Raw genomic sequence first — 23775 nt, 5'->3', positions numbered from 1 at the left:
CCACATGTAATGTCCTTCATGTATCATCTTATTCTCCTTCCTCTATTTTAATATAATGGAGGGCTATTATTTAGTAATCAACACACTGATACATGTTAGCATAGCAAATTGTCTGTTACCATCATCCAAACCAATCACATGTTAAGATTTGCAGATACGCTTTTTTTTGCAATGGGTTTGCCATTAGAACACAGGTGTCACAAAAGCCATCGCTATATCTTAAACCAAAGTGGGAAAGGAAAATACTCATGTCAACATTGTCATTATTGGATGTGTAGATTCGGGCAGGTCCACTACTACTCACTGCCTGATCTACAAATGTGGTGGAATTGACAAAAAAAAAAAAAAAAAAAAAACATCGAAAAATTTGAGGAGGCTTCTGAGATTGGAAAGGGGTCCTTCAAGTATGCCTGGATCTTGGATAAACTAAAAGCTGAAAGTGAACATGGTATCACCTTTGATATCTCCCTGTGCAAATTTGAGACCAGCCAGTATTATTAATGCCCCAGGACACAAGACTTTATTAAAAACATGAATGCAGGAATATCTCAGGCTTACTGTGCTGTCATGATTGTTGCTGCTGGTGTTGGTGAATTTGAATCTGGTATATACAAGAAAGGGAAGACTGTGAGCATGCCCTTCTGGCTTATACACTGGGTGTGAACAACTAATAGTTGGTATAAACAAAATGGATTGCACTGAGCCACCTTACAGTCAGAGGAAATATTAGGAAATTGTTAAGGAAGTCAACACCTACATTAAGAAAATTGGCTACACACCCTGACACGGTAGCAATTGTGCCAATTTCTGGCTAGAATAAGGACAACATGCTGGAGCCAAGTGTTAATATGCCTTGGTTCAAGGGATGGAAAGTCAAATGTAAGAATGGCAATGCCAGTGGAAGCATGCTGCCTGAAGCTCTGGATTGCATCCTGTCATCTACTATTCTGACTGACAAGCCCTTGTGTCTGCCTCTTCAGTATGTATACAAAATTGGTGGCATTGGTACTGTGCCTGTGGGCTGAGTGGAGACTGGTGTTCTGGTGGTCAACTGCGCTCCATCAACGTGACAACTGGAGTCAAGTCTGTTGAAATGCACCATGAAACTTTGAGTGAAGCTCTTCCTGGGGACAGTGTGGGCTTCAATGTGAAGAACATACTGAAAAAGAGTTTTGTTGTGGCAGTGTGGTAGGTGACAGAAAAAATGACCCACCAATGGAATCAGCTGGCTTCACTGCTCAGGTGATTATCCTGGACCATCCAGGCCAAATCAGTGCGGGCTGTGCACCTGTGCTGGATTGTCACACAGCTCACATTGCTTGCAAATTTGCTCAGCTGAAGGAGATTGATCAACGTTTTGGCAAGAAGCTGGAAGATGGCCCCAAATTCCTGAAATCTGGTGATGCTGCCATCATTGATATGGTTCCTGGCAAGCCCATGTATCTTGAGTGCTTCTGTGACTATCCTCCTGTGGGTCATTTTGCTGTTCATGATATGAGACAGTTGCTGTGGGTGTCATCAAAGCAGTGGACAAGAAGGCTGCTGGAGCTGCCAAGGTCACCAAGTCTGCCCAGAAAGCTCAGAAAGCTAAATGAATATCACCCGTAACATCTGCCACCCCAGTGTTAATCAGTGGTGGAAGAACAGTCTCAGAACTGTTTGCCTCAATTGGCCATTTATGTTTAATAGTAAAAGACTGGTTAGTGATAATGATGTATCATAAAGCCTTCAGAGGGAAAGGAATGTTTTGTGAACGATTTGTTTTTGTGTGGCAGTTTTAAGTTATTTGTTTTTAAAATCAGTACTTTTTAAATGGAAACAATGACCAAAAATCTGTCACAGAATTTTGAGACCCATTAAAACAAAGTTTAATGAGGAAAAAAAAAAAGATTTGCAGATAGTGCAAAGTGATACGGAATATATGACTGTAATGGATTCAAAAGGAATCAGATGCTCCCATGTTTTTGTGAACTCTAGTTCACTTACTCAAGATGCTTACTGTGGTTCACATTCCTGCAACTTCAGACAATGCTGTGTCAACTTCTAAGAGAACAGTTTCAAATGCCATTTTGAGCAACAGCAAAATAAAAAGCAATAACTCAATCAGGACCCTGACCTTTTTTCTCCATGTTGCAAAGACTCTCATATCTGAAATCGATTTTTATGAACAACTTCCATCTTTTTTGTGGGTTTGTCGAGCTGTGGTTTAACTATGGCTCTTCTTCCAGGAAGTCAGTGGTAATGTCATGACTGCCCTGAGAATTAGATTTCTGCTTTTTGACACAAAATGGTGCCTCATTCTGAGATAGCCCTGGAGGGTGGTTTTATGTGTCTGATGTGGGGGAGGAAAGAGCATAGCAAAGGAGTTTTCTGTGTTTCCCAGGGCAGAATGAGAAGGATAAGTTGGCAACCCTTAAGTGAATTTCGGGGAACCTGAAGAGTCAAATTTATTAAATCAGAAAAATAAAAACTCAAGCATTTTGCTATGGCCTGATACTAACAGTGAAAATAAAATGTGTTGTTATAAGACTAGAGCATTTTAACTCCTAATAGTAATTAGTAATATAATAATGAATTGGGGTGGGGCTCATATGCAGATGACAACATGACACTGTGGGTGATTTGTTATTTAATTAAGGGAACCTTCTCCTTAATAGGCGCTTATAATCCTTCTAGATACTGCCTAACATTTTCTTTAATTAGTCAAAAATCAGATTTAAAACTATGAAAACAATAGCTTATCATAATATTCGCACAGCTCATGTTAGAACATTGAACATTAGAGATGTTTTTCATTCTAGAAAGGAAGTTCGAACCTAGATAGGTCAAGTGCATTGTTCAAATCATTTAGTAGGTCAGTGGTAAAGCTGGATGCAAACATAGCTGCTTATTTGCAGTCCAGCACTTGTCCCACCATACTAGGAGCTGCAAACTGCTTTCAGTGGCAACCAGCTGGCAAAGGCTGTTTAGAGAACAGTATGGAGAAGGAGCCTGAGGATGCAGCTAAGTCACATTTTTATTTTTTAACATTCTTGATTGTGAAATATAACATATATACAAAAAAAACCCCTGATACATTTCAAAGTACATTTTAACAGGTAGTTTTAAAACAAATTTCAAAGTATGGTATGGGTTACAGTCTATATTTTAGGTGTTTCTTTTTAGCTTCTCTAAGACACTGGAGACTAAAAAGAAGTATCAATACAATATTTCAGTTGTCATACCCATTTGTTAAATCCTATCGTCTCTGATACGACTCCTTCTCCTTTGATCTTTTCCCCACTCTTTAGGGATTTTTAGGCAACGGCCATTCTAACTTCTTCATGTTGAAAATGGGTTTCGGCATTATGGTGTAGGGGGATGCAACTGGATGATGGTCTTGAAGATACTGGTAACTCTGGGTTTAAGGATACATCTGGCCTAAGAACCATCTGGAGGTTATAGGTTTCTGTAAAACAAACTTAGTGAGTGTGCCATTTGAAGTTGTTATATACCCTAGAAAAGCCATGTCTTCTTCCTGATCCAAGCTTGTGGGGGGGCAGCCAATTCTTTAAATTCTGATTCAACATTGTAGGTAGAAACATTTGACTAGTTTATCTCCACGGAGATATGGCATGCCCAATTGTGGGTGTAGTCTTTTGAGTAGATACAGATGTAACTCCACCCATTCAAGGTGGATCTTGATTAGTTTTCTAGGGGAAATGTTTTTGAAAACATTTCAAAGGGGAAATGTTTTTAAAAACCTCAGATGCAGGCACTTGGAGAAGAATTGCTTCATAATGGACAGAGACACGATGTTTGCAAATAGAGAAGAGCAGATGCCTAGACATGGGCAGAGCCCAGGAGATGTCACCATGTGCCTTCCCATGAGATGCTAAGCAAGCCAGAACCCAGAGTTGTGTCCTCAAGGAGCTAAATGAAGGCCCACAGATGCTTAGAGAGGAACCCACTGGCATCAGAAGCTGGAAGCTATACAGAATTATTAGCCTGCATTTCCAATCCTAGGCTCCATGTGTTAAGGGTGTTTAACTGAACTGTCCAGATGGGTTAAGTTAGAATTTGTGCTACAGGAAATTTATGTCTTGGGGAAAATAAACCTTTCCTCCTTTTGTCTCATATGGTAGAGGAAGTCCTAAAATACAGACAATATCATCCTTTATGCTGTATTCTGATTTAACTTAGTCCTGACTAGATAAGTTCATTCTTATCTCTAATTGAAGCCTGATCTCTTTTTCAGCTTCTTTACAGTTGCTGACTGCAGGAATGCTGACTTTCAGAGCTGCAGAACTCCAGCTCTGAGTCTTAGGTTTCCCACAGATACCAAAGTTCCACAAAAATACCAGGTTATACACATATAGCACAGCATCTCAAAATTTAGAAATAATACTTAATGCTCAGGAATTAATGTGACTGCTGTAAGAGCTTACAATCTAGGCCCCAATTTTCTTATAAGTGTTTTATAAAAGAGACCATACAATATTTGTCCTTTTGTTTCTGGCTTATGTTCAACATGCTGTCCTCATGGTACATTCACTTATTGCCTGCCTCATGACTTCGTTCCTTTCTGTAGCCACACAATATTCCATCATATGTATACGCTGCAGTTCACCTTTCTGCTTCTCAGTCAGTGTACCCTTTGGCCACCTCCATCCTTTGGGTATCGAGAATAAAGTCACCATAAACATCAGTGTGCAAATGTCTATTTGAGTCCTGCTTTCAGTTCTTTCAAGAATATTCCCAGTAACAAGATTGCCTAACATACGGTAACTCTCTATCTAGCCTCCTGTGGGTCCACTATATTGTCCTCCCAAGGGGCTGCCCCATTCTGCTACCCTACACACAATGAATAGGTGTACCTCTCTTTCCACATTTTCTCCAGCACTTAAATCTTTCTGTTTATTTATTCTGAATCTGCAGTTCCGTTGAGATCTATTCAAATAGCATATATTCTATCAAAAATAAACGATGTCTCACAGTATCCTTACTTAGTTGTACAGTCATCATCACTCTCAATTTTAGACAATTTTCATTGCTCCAAAGAAAAAAAATAACAGATAGACATACCCACACCAAAGAGAAAATCCCAAACTCCCCTTAATTCCCTCCTCCCCCAATTATTTACCCCTCGTATTATGGTGGTACTAGTGAGGTGTTCCCTGTTAAATATAGACTATAGCATGCAATAAATTATTTTCCCCATATGCCCTTCTATTATTAACTCTTTGTACAAGTGTCATACTTTTGAAGTAGTTTATGCAAGAACTTATTTGTATTTGTAGTGTTAATCGGTGAGGTACATGGTTCTAAACAACCCTTTTCAATCATATTCACCTTCGGTATGACACCATTACTTATAAATCCAATAATGAACTGCCATCACCTCTATGCATTCCAAACTTTTAAGTTCAATCTTGTGAACTATTCTGTTCATATTAAGTAATTGTTCCCACTTCTCTAACTCCTGTCTGTCTCTATGTCTCCTATATTCTACATTTAAGACTCTGAATTTACATTTTCGAGGGGGTTCATATTAGTGAATTTGAGAGTTCAGTCTGTAGATTTTCTTTGTTGATCTGTGAAGGATTCCACTTAGGACGTACTGGACATGTGACCGAAGATCCTTTGTACCTGATTTTAGGACAAAATGCCAAAGATAGACCCAGTGCTCGGATCAGAATCCTTAGCATTCTGGCTTTGAACTCTCATCTGTGCTTTATCTGGAAACTGAGAGTGGCATAGTGTCATTATCCTCATACTCATCTTAGGGATTTAAGTTCATCCGATAATAACAGGGAAGAAATAGAGTACAAGGAAGTTAAGTACTGTTTTTTCTCTGGTTGTTGTTGCTGTTCTTTCTTATACCATTTTCTACTACCTTGGAGTTTTGACATCTTTCTGCCAGGCAGACCTTGCTTCTCTTCAGTTATTTGCCAAGCACAGAGCACAGCCAGTAGCTGATGGACCATTTTATCTGCTTTTATTAACCATCAGTTAAAGCCTCGGATGGCAATCTCTCTTTGACAAGCAGAATCCACAGTGTGAAAATCTTCTGTAGAATATTATGGTGGATTCATCTTTCTCTTTCAATAGGCTCTTGTACTGATCCACATTCACTCAGTTACCAGGCTGTACAACCCAGTTTGGCTGGCAGATGGATATGGTATAAACATGAGACACCAGTTGTTTACAGCAAGAAATGAAATAGTGAGTTGAAAATTATTCAGTTAATGGGCTAGACAGGTGGACATTAATTCAGATCATTCAGGATAATAAACTTGCTTATACCTTTCATTGTCATCTTTAGACATAATTGAATAAAAGTTAGTGGCTTTGCTCCCAACACTTTAGTATTGATTCAAAAAGACCAGTGGTGTGTCGATTTCCCTTAACCACATTACTGGGTCTGCATTAAATGCACCAATTTATTTTTATGTGATATCTGAGTGATATATTCTGAACTTCTTTTTGTATAAAGGATGACATTAATGTACTTTTTATTAGTTATAAGGCATATGCTGTAATTGCATTCAAATGTAGTTCAGTGTAGTTCAAATGAGCTACTATACCTTCAACCATCTCTTCCTGCATGACTATGGTGGATACACTGAGGAAAGCTCACCTGAATGAGAGATGCGCTCTTTATTCCTGGAAGGAATACGGGTTCATTCCAGACTGGAGCTATGACCTTCTGGTTCATTCCAGTTTATAGATATGACCTTGACTTCTTTAGCTATGGGCAAAACAATGGAGATCAGTGGTTTAGAGACAATGAAAGTAGAACTTAGATAACATTTTTAATTTGCTTTTCCAGAAATAATTTTATTTTTCAGCAAAAGGGAAATTCCATTGGTAAAATAATTACAACATTGTCAGGTAGCTACAATTTCCTTGTGGTTCTAAATGATATTAAATTCACCCCAAATCATAAGAAGTGAATTGCTTACTCCTTTACTTAATTGAATTCTGACCTATTAAATACAAAAAATAACTTTGTAATAAGTATATATAACAACTGAGTATATATTTTATCCTTTATCATTTTCCTATGAATTAATTTATCCCTACCCCTGGGATAACATGATTCTATGTAAAATAATTTCCTTGTGCATTTTAAATTCAAGTATTAAAGACAAAAAATAACTTTGTAATAAGTATATGTAACAACTGAGTATATATTTCATCCTTTATCATTTTCCTATGAATAAATTTATCCCTACCCCTGGGATAACATGATTCTATGTAAAATAATTTCCTTGTGCATTTTAAATTCAAATTCAAATGTTCTTTTTTTCATCATACTTTTTCTAACTTATTCTAGATGTTCTGCACACAGAGAATCATGTTTGCCAAATATTGGACAATATCTGCCTATAATATATATTAAAATGTATATGGTCTTTTCTGTTAATCTGATAGTTAGAATTACAACCCTCTCCCTAGTTTTCTAAAAAGGCATAATTGTTAAAATAAACTGCCCAGTACATTATGTGATTCACATAAGTAAACCAGATGGCTCCAAAGGATATTGAGTCATTGTTCAGCCTTCTGAACACACATATTGATAACATTATCTGCCAACTTTTATTTTTCATCATTTGCAAATGTTCTCTATTGATTCACCTGTTAATGCTTCATGAGACTTGGAAGTGCTTACTCTATTTTTTTTTTACTTCTTGGAAGCCATCTTAATTCATTCTGATGAATTCCAACCAAGTATTGAAATAAATAGCCTGAAGGTTGCCAACGAAGGCAACAGGAATTTCATTTAGCATACAAAGAATCTCAAGCATATATTTGAGAGGAAATTTTTTACACAGAAAAGAGTTGTAATTTGAGGATTTTTCTCCTGGCTAATAATGCCCTTGGCCTCTCAACACAGTAGAAGTTGAATATTTTCCATTTGATTTATTTCCATTTTTCAACAATCTTAAAATTACCACAGAAGCAGTTCCATTTTCCCTTAACAAAAAATTGTTTCTTATATTGTCTGTGAACCTGATTTTTTCCTGCAGAAAATCAAAGAGAGGGAATAATCAGAAGTTCATTTTATGAGGCTACTAAAACCCGACAAAGATCGTATGAGAAATAAAATTACAGGCCAAATTAAAAATATACATAGATGCAAAAATTCTGAACTAATAAAATATTACCAACAAATCCAGCAATGTATTAAGAGAATAAGTTATCAGTAGTGATTGGATTTATCCAAAGAATATAAGATTGGCTAACATTAGAAAATTGGTAGATGTAATTTATCACATTGATTCAAACAGATTTAATCATACCTTTATCTTGAACAATACAGGGAAATATTTGACAAAATCTTACAGCTATTCCTGGTAAAATCTCTTAAGAAATAAAAGGGATTTTTTTTTACCCTGATAATTGGTACCTATGAATACCTGCCGCAAATATCACACTTTGTGTGATATCTTTCCCTTTGAGACTGTGAACAACACAGGAACTCACCACTTCTATTCATAGCCTTTTACTGGTGGCTCCACCTAGCATAGAAAGCTAAACAAACAAACAAACAAATAGAACTGTCATTACTTTGAGATGCTATAAATGTAGATTAACTGGAATCTATAGAGTCAGTGAAATCTCAACAGTTTTTTTTAATTTGATATCCTGATTTTCAAATTTACATAGGAAGTCAAAGGGCCAAGGAGAGCTAAGGTATTATTTAATAAAAAGGACAAATACAATGCATTAATTAAAGAGAATAACTTGCTTATGAATAATTTATTTATAAGCCAAGATCCAAGCTTATAAAGCATTCTTGTTTAAGGTAGAAAAATTGGTACAAATCAAATAGTACAATGGAAAAGAATTAAAAAAACAGACCCAACATGTGTAGATACTTGATTTATGACAAGTGTGCTCTGGCAGGGTTTCAAAAACAGTCCTGTGGCAATTCATTATCTATGTGGAAATACATGAAATCAGACCCTAATCTCACATCATGTACAAAACCAATTCCAAACAGCTTAAAGTCCTAAATGTCAAAGCAAAATTGTAACATTTTAAAAAGACAATAGAGAATAACTTCATGAACTCTGGGTAGGGAGCTCAAGATGCAACAAGTCATGAACTAGAAATGAAAAAAACATGATGGATTTGACTACATTAAAACAAACAGCTTCTGTTCATTAAAAGAATCCCACAGAGCTAAAAAAAAGCAAAGCTATTATGAGGAAGAAGATATTTTCTGCACATATAAGGACAAAAGGGATAGGGTCCAGAATATGTATAAAACAGTAAAATAAGGAAAAGGAAACAACCCAAAAGTGAACAAATGAACTCGGTAAAAGGGGAAGTCATAATAATAAATATATCTCTGAAGAGATACTAAATCTCATTAGTTGTTGGGGAAATGCAAGGTAAGTCTGTGAGATCTATGCACATGCTTACCAGATTGGAAATTCTAAAAATCTGACATGTTATACATACCGACTAGGATTTTGGACAGCGGGAACTCTCCTTGATGTTGGGAGTACAACCCTTCTGGATAGCATGTTGCCAATATCTAGCAAATATGAGCATGCTCTGAAATTATCCCTTCTACGTCTTGGGAATGCTTACACATGTGCCTTACTAGACAAGGCTAGGGATGTTTGCAGCCTTGTTCACAACTGCTAAAATCTGCAATTAAGTCAAATGTCCAATAGCAGTAGAATGGATGAAAAATTCTTTATGCATTAAATGGGATGCTATATAGTAGTTAAAATGGTTAAACTACAGATACAGGCAACAGTATAAATGTGTGGCAAAATATTGATAGGCAAGGGAGTGATTACAAGAAAATTCATATGATTGCTTACCTTTGGTGGGATGGAGAGAGACACTCAGGTGGCTTTTAAGATCCTGGCAATGTCTAGTCTTATATCAGGTAGTGACTAAACAAATTATGGTGGAGAGATTCTTGGCTGAGGAACTTGTGATTTCATGAAAAATTAAGATGATTAATGTACTTGTGCTGGTTTGAAGCTATTATGTACCCGAGAAAAGACACATCCTGAAGGATTACAATCCTCATTCAATATTGTTGGGTGGGATTTTTAAAATTGTTTCCATGGAGATGTGACCCACCCAATTGTGGGTGGTAACTTTTGATTAGATGGTCTCCATGGAGATGTGAACTCCCATTCAAGGGCGGATTGCCTACTGCAGTCTTTTAAGAGGGAACCATTTTGGAAAAAGCTTTAGAACAGACAGAACCCACACAGCCAGAGATCTTTGAAGATGTGTAAGAAAAATGCCCCCAGGGAAGCCTTATGGAATGAGAAGAGAAAGCTAGCAGACATCACCACGTTCCTTTCCAGCTGACAGAGGTGTTCTGGACCCATCGGCCTGTTTTGAATCAAGATATCTTTCCTTGGATGTCTTAGTTTGGACATTTTCATGGCCTTAAAACTAAATTTGCAAATTTATAAATTCCCTCTTTTAAAAGCCCAGTCCGTTTCAGGTATACTGTATTCTAGCAGCTTTTACAAACTAAAACAGTGCTCATGCAAATACATTGTTTTCACTAAATATACCAAAAAATGACAACACATTAAGGAGAATATCAGTGGAAGCTCTTCCATCTTAAACTGTTGTTAATGTGTCTTGGGCAATTAATTTCTATTTACCACAGTTTGCTTGCTAGAAATTTTTAGGGCACTGCCTACAATTTTGATCAGATGCCTGTACTCTAGTTTTATTTGGAGGTAACCAATTTGTTCCTCAGACATCTTGTTTCTCTTCTCCCTGCCCCGGCTCTCCCTTCCCTTCTTCGTTCTTTTTTTCCAAATGCTCAGAACACTTGCTGTATATGATTTGGAGTTTTTGACTCTGTTGACCAAGGCTCCATGAGACAGAGGTTGAAACCCTTGTCTTTAGCCTCCTTTGCTACACAGTGTTAACAAGCACTTCTAAAGTCTGGATAATTTTCCTTTAGAAATATCACTGGGCAAAAAAAAAAGACATAAAACATCAGATCCTGTTCTTCACTTCCTTTTCTATTCCCAGCCACCTGTTCTCTTTTTCTAATTAACCCCAACACAGTAAAAAGAGCCAAAATCCTCATGGTTATATAAAAAAGGATATACTAGAAAAGCCACTTATACTTCCACCATGCTTTTGTTATTTCTTTATCCAATTTGCAGGTGAAGCAGTGGTGACTCATCTTCTCATTCCTCTCCTTCAAAATGCTAATCAGAATGTTTCCACATACGTTATGTGACTTTAAATAGGAGGAGGCTGAGGTCGGTGTCAGTGGTACCCAGAAAGCCCCCAAGGGTGGGATTCCTTGCAGGAGAGGGGGGCTGTGGGACTGAACCCCTTTCTCAGAGCAGACCGGTGGCTGCAGAGCCTTGGAGATCTGGGGGCCCCACTTATTAGATGCCTGGCGTGCAGGGTGAAGGGAGATTGCACAGCGCAGGATTGGATACCTCATCGCAGAGCGCTGGTCAACAGGGACAGACTCACTGGGAAACTAACCCAGCCAAGGCAGTCTGTGTTGGCTCTGCCTTTTCTGAAAAGTATTTGAAGCAGGAGGAAGACAATGAGAACTGTCCCTTAGAGAGGCTTCTAGGACGTTCAGGGAGGTGGAGAACTGGGGAACAAAGGCAGGAAGTGAGATAACTTACCGCAAAATTGTAAACGGGGTAACTGTCTTAGCTGTCTGTGGCCTGGACGCTGGCACTACCTTCCTGTGCCTCTGCCTCCCGTGAGCTTTCTGCACTGGTTTCCCAAGGGGGTGGGCTGAGCTGGTGCCAAGATGGTCACCTCACTTTCTCCTGCGCTTTCACTCTAACCGCAGCCAAGAGGAAGCCTAGCCGAGGCGGCCAAGTTAGAACATTAATGGGAGCAGAGAGAAGGGAACAAGAGAGCCCGGAAAAAGGAAAAGAGTTGCAGCCATCACTGTGACAACACTCGGAGAGCGTCCACTGCCAGGTGCCGCCGCACTGGGTCCTGGGGTGGTTGGGCAAGACAGAGGGGTCCTCTCTCGGAGCCCGCTGTGGGACGTGTTAGGGTTGCTTCGAACAGCTGGAGACCCATTCCCTCTTTTGATGAGAGAATTTCAAAGAGGTATAGCATGGTAAGACTTTGATTCTCAGTATTAAGGTCAGAGAGCCAAGCACGGCATTGCTACTGGTGGTAGAATGGTGATAGCTAATGGTGATAGTCCCAGATGTAACCGCCCTGTGCCAAGGCTTTGGATTTCGGACAAACTTAGTCTGCTCCAGATCCGTGTCGACCCACATTTTTCCTATTTTTATTTAACAGACACTTAGGTAGGGCTTATTATGTGCAAGGGACAGTTCTAAACACTTTACAAAAAAGAGTTTATGTATTCTTAGTAACACGGGTGTGAAGGAGACGCTCCTATTTGCCCATTTCCCGTGTGAGAAGAGGTGGCCAGGCCCCACAGTAGATGATGCGCCCTATTTAGACACAGATACTGGACCTTCCCTGTGATAACTGACCAAGCGCTGCAGCCCAGTGAGGAGAGGAAGCAGTGAGGCTGGGCAGTAGATGGTGACAAGTTGGCTGTTATTCCAAGTACAATGGGACACTGAGGGAGAGTTTTGAACCTGCGAGTGACATGAGTAGAGTCCAGTTTTTGAAAGGTCACCCTGGGTGTTCCTCAGGTACCAGGGGGCAGGGGGAAGACACACAGAAAGTGTAGAACCAGTGTGAAGGCTGGGATCAGGTGTCATCTGGCCCAGTTGTATGGTCAGGCCAGCACTGGCCTAACCATTACTGCAAGGATGTTTTGTGATTGGTTGATAAACCAGAAAGCTGGTGGTATTAACTCATCAGTCAGTTGATTGCAGCTGTGACTGATTATCTATGACCAACTAAGGGTATGTCTTCCACAATTGGAAGAATCCAATCAGTTGGATTTGATCCAATCAGTTGAAGACTTGAGGGAGAAGAGAATTTTCACTGCTTCTTCAGCCAGCCAGCCTTTCCTGTGGAGTTCGTCTAGACCCCTCTTTGGAGTTGCCAGCCTCACAGCTTGCCCATGGTTGCATGAGACATCTTTATAAATCTCATATTTACAGGTATCTCCTGTTGGTTCTGTTTCTCTAGAGAACCCTGACCAATAAAACCAGACAAGGATTTGTTATGGAAGAAAATAAATCAGGAAGTGTGGGTAAGAATGTGTGATTTCCATTTTGTGTTGAGAAGGAAATGGCCCTTGGGCTCTAGTACTAGCAGCTAGTTCCTTTCTTTCCTTCACTTTCCTGAAGACCGGGAAGCATGCAGTGGGGTGTCATGGAGAGGACTCTGGGCCGAGGGACCTGGCATCAGTTCTAGTCCCAGCTCCAGGACTTTCTCCTGACCCCAACAAACTACGTCCATGTACTCTGTTTCCCCTCCCCCAAAACCTGGGAGAACTGATTCTTTCTTTCTTAATCCTTTCAAGTCACAAAACATTTCATGGTACTTGAAAAATGTGAGAAATCTTAGCCCTCACATTGCTGGAGGTAAAAATTCTGCCTGTCTTATATAAACCTGGCACACCAGGATATTTAATAAAACGTTTCATGGTGACTAGAGAGCAAGCAGCATTTGAGGAGAGTTGGTAGACGGCTACTAGTTCCATGTGCCCTGCCCCCATGCCCACTGTGGTTTTGAAAGTTCATCATTACTAATTAGCTTTGTGGTGCTTAAATGCCTCCAGCCTGGTGTGGGAGCAAAAAAGACACCCCAGAGGCCACAGAGATGTTTTTAAGGGGCAGGGCTGCCACATTTGCCCCACTTTCTGTAGTCGGGAGGCTTAGGAATCACATAACTCCTGCAAGTTTTCAAACGCATATGGAGGCTGCTGTGATTAATAATAAACTCATCTGAAAGCATTACTGAATTCATGGCCTCTTTTTTTGTCATTGTGGCATGAAGTGATATGTGAAATATTTTGACATTAAATAGGAATATCTTCAAAAGCTTGGGAGCTGCTGCTTCAAGGACAGTAAAAAGATTGTACTTCATGTCAGAACACAGCCTTCTTCTGCTTAGCCTCCTGAGTCTTGCTATACACTCATTCCTCTGGGGACTATGAATTAGTTTTGAGAGATTATTTAGTCAAATTCTAGGCTTGCACTTTCTGAAGACTTGCCACATCTGGGAATTGTTTCCTTGTTCAACAACAAAAATGATAATTCTGGGGGCTGTGCTGTTAACTTTAGGGAGGATAATAGGATGGATGATTATTTTATTTTATTTTTTAAAGAATTCCCTTACAACCACTCTGAGAGCCAATATTGATTTTTTTTCTTAAAGCTTTGCTTGGTGGGTAGAGAAGGAGAGCCTGTGGCTAGTAATGCCTGGGAACCCTGAATCTTTTGTTAAATATTGAAGATATCTTGCAAGAGGGTCAAGTAATTTTCATCAAATGAGGATAGGAATACTCTGGCTTGTATTTCCAGCCACTTCAGAACTCTTGGAAAGATGCATTTAAAAATGGTGTAGTTTTTGTGTTCAGAAAGTACCGTGGATGTGCAAGTCGCTCTGAGTTTGATAAAATAAAGTTCTCCTGAGTCAATGATTCCAAACCCTTTTACCTCCAACGCGCGCACACACACACACACACTCACATTCGTTCACACCCACATTCACGCACGCATTCACCCGCACACACCCTCACACACACGTATTAACATCCACACTCACACTTACCCCTACACACATTTACGTTTCCATACCCTCACACTCACCCCTTCACAGTGAAATCACACACACATTCCCACCCACACTTTCACACATGGTCACGCCTTCACACATACACACACTCGCACACGCTCACACACGCACACCGTCCAGGAGCAAACAAGCTCCCTTGCAAACGCCGTGGGGAGCGCGGAGTCTGCGGCCACCATAGGAGCTGCCACCAGGGGGCAGCAGATGCGGCGGGACGGGAGGCGGCGGGGCCACGCCGCTGCGGTCTGGAGGGGCGGAGAGCGGGCTGGGGACAAATACCCGGGCTCCAAAGGTGGGAAGAAAGTTTAGGCGTCCGCAGGGCTCCGAGGATCGCCCCGCTTTCCATTCAGGTCTGGGTAACGTCGCGTGCTTTATTACCCAAGCTCTCGTGGTACTTAGTTTTTCTGTTTTCTAAATAGCTGCCTCCCAGTTCTGCAGAGCGTGGGTCCTGCCCCTGCCCCCCAGCCAGTCTCCCTTCCGAACGTGGGTGGCTAGTGGCGAGCAGATGAGCCAGCTGGGCTGGTTTGCGGCCCTGGGGGACACGTCCACTCCGGGAAGTGAGCGGCTAGAGGAGGCCACGTTGGCTCCCGGGAGGCACGCCCAGTCCGCTTTTGATACGGAAAGCGGACAGTGTGTCAGTCCTCGTGCTTGGCGTAGGGACAAGGGCCTGGTTTCCCCTTTGCTCTCGGCGGCCATTCTCGAATCCTTCCTTTATGGAAATTCTAGATCTGACTTCAAGAAAATAGTAACTCCTGGAAGGAGCTCGATTTTCTGAGTGACTTGGGGTATGAGGAGGGAAACCTGCAGCTAAATGTTGCAGAAATATGCGTGGTGGCCACAAGAGATCTGGGAAGGCTAATCTTGGCCTCCGTTAACCCATAACCCAGTCTTGCTATTTATTGTTCGGTGCTCAGAAGGTTCAGTAATCAGTCCACCAGTTCAGAGACCTTAAAGTGTTCCAAGATGGCATTTTCAGAAGGATTTCCCAGTTTCGGCTTCCTCAAGTGAAAAGCCTTTTTCCATGTGCCTAGCTCCATGAAAGAAATCTCTGAGTTTTAATATAGCCAAATTTACCAACGTTGTCCTTTTTGGCTGTTGGTTTTTATGATCTGTTTAAGAACTTTTTGCCTACATGGAGGCCACAATTAAATCCTTCTGTATTATCTTCTCAAAGCTTGGTTGTTTTACTTTTCTAATTTTAGATATGACATCGGCCTGGAATTAATTTTTTTATGTATGGTGTGAGGTGGCCAAAGTTCATTATTTTCTGTCTGCATAATAAATTGGCCCAGCCATATTTCTTGAAAGTACCATCCTTTTGGGTGGGCCATGGTGGCTCAGCAGGTAAGAGTGCTTGCCTGCCATGCCTGAGGACCTGGGTTCGATTCCCGGTGCCTGCCCATGTAAAAAAAAAAAAAAAGAAAGTACCATCCTTTCCTCCATTGCACCACGATGTCAAGTTTTTCATCAGTTAGAGGACTGCATATCTGAGATGTGAGACTGTTCCTGGACTCTCTGTTCTATTTTACTGGTCAATTGTTCTATCACTACACCAATATCACATTTCCTTAGTTACTGTAGTCTTACAATAAGTAATTGATATCTGGTAAATTAAGTCCTCTCGGGTTTGTTGTTATTTTTCAAAACAACCTTTGTTATTCTTGGCCAAAATACTCAGTTTAAAAATTCAATTCAGGTTTTACTGGCATCATTCCTTGTGGCTTTCCTAAGAATCACAAGTTGCTGCCCAGTAATAAAGCACATGTTAAATTCAGTTCTAAAAATATTCAGTAACCCTCCAAAGTAAAAGCTTAATATGCCACTGTTAGTCTGTGAACCCATGTCCACCCCGCCCTCCAAATCCAGAGAGAGAATTCCTCTCTTTTCTCCTTGGCCTTTCCAAATTCCATCTGCTTTGCAAGGCCTGCTTAAACTGCATGTTCCCAGCCCAATTACCTAAGTCTCTTCAGACCTCTGCAGCTGAACTGTGTGGCTAGGATTTGATGATACATCACTGCTTTACTCCTAGGAGAAAACCCAAAGGCCTTGCCAGACCTACAAGGACCTGCAGTTCCTGGGCCACCACTCTACCAGGGCCATCTTTGGACCTTGCCAGAGTAGGTCTCTGGTCATCCCAGGGCCCCATTCCCAGCCCCAGCAGGGACTTTTCATTGGGGTGGCATCTCCCTGCCTCGCCTTCTCTTCCATCCCTCCCTCCCTGCTCCTCCCACCTTCTTTGATTGGTTTAATTGTCCACTCCTCATTCATCTCCGTTCCCTCAAGGCACATTTCCCTGACCCTCCAGCCTAGACCAGTTCCCTTTGTAATCTGTTACCCGGGGCCCCCTTGACTTTCACAGTTAATAATTATAAACCTGTTTGATTTGATTACCATCTTGCTCTTCCACTAGATTATAAACTCAAATAGGGCAAGGTCTGTGACAGTTTGCCCAATATTGTAATCTCCAGTACCTCACCTAGCGTTTGGCATATAGTAAGTGCTTCATGATTCTTCTATGAATGAGTGAATCATTCATAAAGGCTTAGTTACCTGGGTGTCTCCACAGTACCAGCCATATGGGTGCTCAGTAAATATCTTATTCACCTCCCCTGTACTATAGGAAATTTTAATGAAGAACTCCATAGATTTTATAAGGGTAGCTTGCCACATTCTGAAGCAATGTGTCTGGCCACTGCGAGCAGAATTAGGAATGATTCTCATTCCAGCAGTTGAATTAGTGGGGCATCATTCAGATATGACGTGGAAGTGTCATACACCTGTCAATTCCTGCCTTGCCTTCTGCATCTTGAATCTACTTTTTAGAAACTCTAAAATGCTGCTCTTGTGATGGTGTACGAGAAGCAGCAGGCTGGAAACTCAGGGGCAGTTCTTTCCATCATTGCACTGTCCTTGGAAAGTCACATAACTTTAGCTTGCACACTGGCAGAGCAGGGCAGCTGGGACAGCTTCATTAGCAGTTGCCAGAGATGAGTGAGGTCTAACATCTGCGTCCTTCATGGAAAATTCCTGTAGCTACAGGGTTGGAAAAAGGCTACCATTCCATTAATGAGGGGACTGAATTAGTTCCTGTCCTCTGTTTCGTGTGCTAGGCATTGATGAATGACAGCACTGCCTCCACTGTCTCAAACAATGATGGGGGAAGATAAAAAATGTATACATATATGCTGGATGGTTCCTGTCTGCAGCTCTCTGTGCAGTGCAGTGGTGGGTGCACCCAAGCCTGCCCTGAGAGGGATGCAATTGCACATTTAGTGACCTGCTGAGGAGATACCAGAGAAAAATACGGGAGATGCTGCTTATGATACAAAACCTCTGCCATTGACCTGTGTGACTTGGGGGAAAATCACTGACCAGATTCTGCCTCAAAACGGAAACAATAACCCTTTCTGATAAACTACTGCACTGAAATACAATAGGGCTAAAATATAGAGAGATAAATAACATTTAGGATCTTGGGAAAATTTCAATATAAATGGGTTATTGGCAGGATCTTCCTATCATTATTAGGAGCATAATTTTAATGGTCATAAGTAAGGGATTTAGATAAATTATTAACCGTACTGCAATAAAGTTCCTCAGACACCTTTCACTGGGCAGATGAAGGGGAGGGAGGAGAGCTGTAGGGCACAGGTGGTCTGAGGCAGCTGGAGCCCTGTAGGAAAGCTGGGAGCCCGAGGAAAGCCTGTGACCTGGGTGGCTGAGGAGGGCACTGGTGGCGGGAAGTTTACTGAAGGTGGTAGGATACAGAGGATGGCTCGTTTACATCACACATTCTCGACTTGAATGCATTTATATTGGTCATTGAAGAGTTTAAAGCTAATTAAACCAGTTCATCATCTTTTGTGAAATATGAAAACAAAAATGATTTTATAAATGCTGAACAGACTAGAGGGCATTTGAAGCTGGGCAGTAGCCCCTGGAAGACTATGTAGATGGGGGGGTGTGATGGTGCCTGAGTGGCAGAATTCTTGCCTGCCATGCTGGAGACCTGGGTTTAATTCCCAGAGCCTGCCCATGCCATTGAAAAAAGAAAGAAAGAAAAGAAGACGGCTATGTAGATGCTTCCTTATTATTGATGTAAGTGGAAAACCTATGGTGAGAGTCTGAGGCTCTTTGTGGCCAGTGCTGCAACGTATGTCTTCACACCTGGATTTTCTTTTCTGAATACTCTATGCTTTGAAGGCCGGTGATCCTACTGGATTGCCTGCTCTTTTTCGGAAACAGCACAATGAGTGTTCTCACTCACTGCTAGGCACCTATTTTGACACACTGGCACTGTCGAAATACAAGTGTCACCTAGAAAGCGGTGAATCAGTGATGTTGCTTTTTCCTGGATGCTGAGTGCGGTGCATGCTTCCCTCACATCTGAGCACTTATCTCACAGCGTGGGGCCAAGGCCAGCGCCCCAGATGATTCCTTCCCCCGGAGTAGCTCTGTCTTCCCCCCTCGACCCTGCCCTCCATCAGTGGCCTTCCCCTCTGCGGCCGGTTGCAGGGGGGGGGGGCCTGGACCACAGCCTGGTTTCCAAGGAGAATGGCAGTCTGCTGAGTGGATTGGATTCTTTCTTAGGACTTGGAACTGAAGTTATGGCGAGAGTCAGTCAGTGGCGAGCCAAACCTTAGCCGAAGGGGCTTCAGAGAGAAGACGCTATGTGCGATCATGAAGCGCTATCTGTTCAAATGACACTGGAGTAAGAGAATACCAAGATGGGGAGCCTCCAGAAGGAAGGAAGAGTAGAAACCCACTAATGGCAGAGGATAATCCAGATAGTCCAGTAATGGGAGCTACATTGGATTTTTCCAATTTCTGAATTGTAATGCGAGGCTCAGCTAAACATCCATGACATCTGGCAATGACAAGTTTGCCCATAGTAGCCTATTCCCCACCTCACTGTAATGTGAGATAATGTAGTGCATTTATTATCCAAGTGCTTGGGTGGCATCCTCCCTCATCTTCACCCTGTTTTTCTCTACTCCAGCTGTTCCATTTCCCCCACTGCAGCTAGCTCTTCATGACCCAGAGCAGACTGGCCCGGATGCCGGAGGGCATGACAATTTAGCTCAAATATTAGGTCACCGCTAAATTTAGAGTAGATTTTCCTTTTGCTTTCTCTATTATTAAAGAATCAGCTTACTGTTCTCCCTAGATTCTTCCTCCTTCTAAAGACACAAAGATAGTTACATAACTGGGACATTTTTGGGTCACATATTTAATTTAGCTAGGATACTCTTTCCAGGAGCAAGTATGGGCCTTTTGAAGTTTTGCTTTTTTTAAAAATATTTTTTTTAATATTCATAACCTATGCTGTATAGTGGTAGTAGGCAGGGTGCTTTATGTGTCAGAATTGACCTGATACAAGTATCTACTCTCCCAATTTAGCTTTGACCTTTATTTTTTTAAATCCATAATTACTTCTTTTTTGAGCACTAAGACCTCCCTGAGTTTTAGCAGGGCACGTGGTGGCCCAACATAAGCCCTCATTTCCTAGCCATGTGTGCCCATGTGACTATTTCCCCCAGGAGATTATGAGCAGTATGTGCGCAACTTCTATGACGATTCTTTAAAAGGAAATTGATTGCCCTCCATCTTCTCTCTTTTCTACCCTCTAGTAGGCTAGAATGCAGATGGAATATTGGTTAGCCAGCTTCACTCATGCAGATGAGAGTAACAGTAGGAAATGGCAGAGCCAGCAAGATGGAAGGAAAGACAGTCCTCAGATAAGCCGGTGGAGCAGTGCTATCTGCACCCCTGGAGTACCTCTGGACTGTTATAAGAGAGAGTATATATCTCTCTCCCTTGTGCAAGCGATTCTAGTTTTGGGGTTTCTCTGTTACAACTGTTTAGTTTATACCCTAACTCATAAATAATGGTGGGCATTTACTATGTGCTTACTATCAGAAACCACAGTAAGTGCTGAATATGTGTTGTCACTTAATTGTCTAGCGAACCTCCCAAAATAGTCCATTTTACAGATATGCAAACAGGCGGAGAGAGGAAAGGTGCTTTTCCAAAGATGGCACAGCTAAAAGTGGCAGAAAGGACTTGAACTCAACTCTGAAATGATTGAGAAAAAAAACCCACACATTTTTAGTAGCTATGCCCTAGAGTCTCTTAGTATTACCGTTCGCTCTTTTTCTACACAGAATATTCAGAATATTCTTCTCTGGCAATTTCAGGTTTCATTCTCTTACATGTCTTAGCTCTGGATTCTTTTTCTGCTTGGTATGATATAGAGTGCTTTGGTGGGGGGTGGATTTTTCTTTGGTTTTGAATAGGTTCACTTTGCCTTGCTTGCTAGATTGTAAATCCCTTCAGTGATGACGCTAATGACACAAAAGCTGAGAAAATGACAATTACATGTCTAGAGGGATAGGAGCTGTCTGGTCTACCAGAATGACTCAATACTCTGTTATGTGACAATTGATAGGTGTATAAATTCTGTGGGCAATGAATCAACCTTGGTGAAAACCACCCCCATTCCCATTGCATCCTCATGGGAGCAACAGATTTGAATAGTAGAAAGATCTGAAAAGATGATTTAGAATAAGGACTAATGCCCATTCCATTCTATCACTATGAATGTAAGCAGGTGGAATATATAATTTCCAAGATTGCGCTTTAGTCAAATGTTAGATTCATGATCACTCTACCATGGATGAGTTAGTATTAAGTTTATTGCATAATAAAAGAAAATTCAAAAGGAAAGTGCTTTGAATAAGATATATAATCTTTTTCTAACTTTGAAGGAGTCTGGAGCTTGGAAGCCTAAGTAAGGACTGATATGGGAGCATCTTGGTCATCAGAATCATAGGCTCTTTCTAACTTTTTCTCCAAAATGTCCGAAAATGGTTTCCATTTTAAAGGATCCCTAAGGGTCATTATCTCCTCTAATGATAGCCTTCATGTTAGATTAGAGGCAGTAGGATGTAGAGGGGGCAAAAGGTCTTTACCTGCCTGTTCCCTTTTAAAGAGCTGTTCCAGAATTTTCACTAAATGAACTTCATTTGTATCTGATTGGTCAGAACTTAGCTATATTCAGTTACAGAGGTCTCAAATAAAATCAGGGCTTCGCCTTGTTTTTAACTAAGGAAGAAGGGGAAGAAGCAATATTGGATTGACTGCCTCGCCTTCTAATTAGAAAATTCCCATTTTTCTAGATCAGGGCTTTGGCAAATATGGCCTACAGGGTTTGGGTTTTAGTAGATAAAGTTTTATCAGAAAAAGCCAAACCCATTCATTGGGCACTGCCTGTAGTTGATATCAAGCTACAAAAGTGGAGTTGAGGGGTCATTACAGAGATCTTATGACTCACAAGCCTAAAAATATTTACTATCTGGCATTTTGCAGTAAAAGTTTGCCAGCCTCTCTTCTAAATGACTAAGAAAACCTCTGGTGAAGGGCTTCATTCCTTCTGCTGCTATTCTGGGAACAGGTTTGAGGTTGATATGGATGCAGTGATAATTTTCTATAATTCTATTAGGCACCTGTTTTTGTGCATGTAACATAGGACCTGACTACCTGTGAATTAAGTAAAAAAGAGTTAGTTTTTCTCACATACAAAGAAGTCCAGGAGTGCATGGCCCAGGGCTATGTAGTTGCTCAATGATGCCTTCAAAACTGGGCTCTTCTATTCTCTGTGACCATGCCCAGAAAGTTGGGTTTCCTCTCCATGTTTATTGTAAGATGGCTGCAGCACCTAAAGGCACCATGTCTGCCTTCCATTTGGGAAGAAGGGGAAGGTACAAAAAGACAAAGGGACAGGAGTCTGTCTCTCAGAAAACCTTCACAGAAGTCCTCACTGGCCAGAATTATGTTTCCTGACCATCTCTTGCAGCAGAGGACTCTGGGATGGTGTGAATATTAAGCCAGACACCTTCCTGGGGCAAGCAAAATAGGGGTCTCGTTGGAAAGGAAGAAAGGGGGATATTAGCAGTGTGTGTGACAGAGTGCTCCTCGCGGTTAACTGGGCACTCTACCCTGACCTTTCCTCCCACCTTTTCCCTTAGCCCTTCAATTTCTGAAATCTCCTCCCACCCCTCTTTCATGTTTTTGGCTAGGTGAGAAGCCTGGAAACGAGGCTGAAGAGGTGAAGCTGCAGAATGCCAGCAAACAGATTGTGCAGAATGCCATCCTGCAAGCTGTGCAGCAAGTCTCCCAAGAGGGCCGGCAGAAGGAAGACAGAGCCAGCAGCAGCTTCCGCCTGGGCGTGGGGGAGCTCACCAAGAAGCATGAGAAGAAGTAACCGGGGCGGATTTGGTGATTGCCGTATGCTTGGTTTCCAGCCTTCCTCTTAGTCTAGGATGCGTTGCCAAAATGTTGCCCGTAAAGCAAACCAAAGTGTCATTGGCCCCTAGCACTGTTTCAAAAAAAAAGTGCATTTAGACGATTCTGTCTGTCTGTATGCAGTGCCTCTTAAACATAGTGATCCCAAACAACACTGTAATTGCAAAAGTAGTTTCGTGGCACCTTCTACTTGTAAAGTTCTTTTAAAAAATAATTCTGTTTTGTTTATTTACTTCTGCCTTTTATGCATTCTTTCTGTGAATTTAACAAGCAGATTTTGCTTTGTTTTGTTTTTTGTGTTTTTTCCCTTGCTGAAATACCAAGTGTAGTACTGGGTTATATATAATGTTTTAAAAAAGATGTGCTGGAAAGGTAAAAGAACGAAGTTTTAGTCATCTTCAAATATTGAAGACTTTTTTATAAAGTAGGTTCAGGTCTGAGATCAAACTAAGCAAAAGCAAATGCTAAGACAGAGTCCCTCAGGATCTTATAAGGCATTTATTTATATTACTTTAAAAAGGGAGTTTAGGTTTTTCCTGGGACTTGGTCTTTGAGTTATAATTCTGTCACTTGATTTCTCTGTGCAGAAATCCTTTGGGAATATTTTGGATTTCTTTTACTATCTGAAGACTAAATAAGGTGTTAGTCTATATGCATGAGTTGCCAATACAGCAGTCCCATGGAGAGCAACCAGAGTTGTAGATCCTTAAACTGCTGGCCATCCTGGAGATACTTCCTCTAGAGTGTGGTTATGGGGTGCAGCATCCTTGGGAGGAG

The 23775-nt window shown here is 41.2% G+C and overlaps 1 protein-coding gene across 6 annotated transcripts in view; it reads left to right on the top strand.

The window, feature by feature from the left end:
- The window catches only part of AKAIN1 (A-kinase anchor inhibitor 1), a 97049-nt gene extending 73728 nt beyond the window's left edge, over positions 1–23321 (top strand). For 2 of the 6 annotated variants that reach the window (XR_013165271.1, XR_013165272.1), the window contains exon 3: positions 22773–22883. Coding sequence is in view for 3 of the 6 variants with exons in the window: in XM_077135903.1 (XP_076992018.1) it covers positions 22773–22957 (185 nt within the window). In the remaining 3 variants the exon portion in view is untranslated. Of the gene's footprint in view, positions 1–19293; positions 19406–22772 lie in introns of those variants that run through there. The other 4 variants (XR_013165273.1, XM_077135903.1, XM_077135905.1 and 1 more) reach the window with 4 other exon arrangements.
- The last annotated feature ends 454 nt before the right edge of the window (positions 23322–23775 follow it).

This window comes from Tamandua tetradactyla, chromosome 18 (assembly GCF_023851605.1).
Source record: "Tamandua tetradactyla isolate mTamTet1 chromosome 18, mTamTet1.pri, whole genome shotgun sequence".
In the NCBI taxonomy this organism is placed as follows: Eukaryota; Metazoa; Chordata; class Mammalia; order Pilosa; family Myrmecophagidae; genus Tamandua; species Tamandua tetradactyla.
This window is presented reverse-complemented; position numbering and strand designations above follow the sequence as displayed.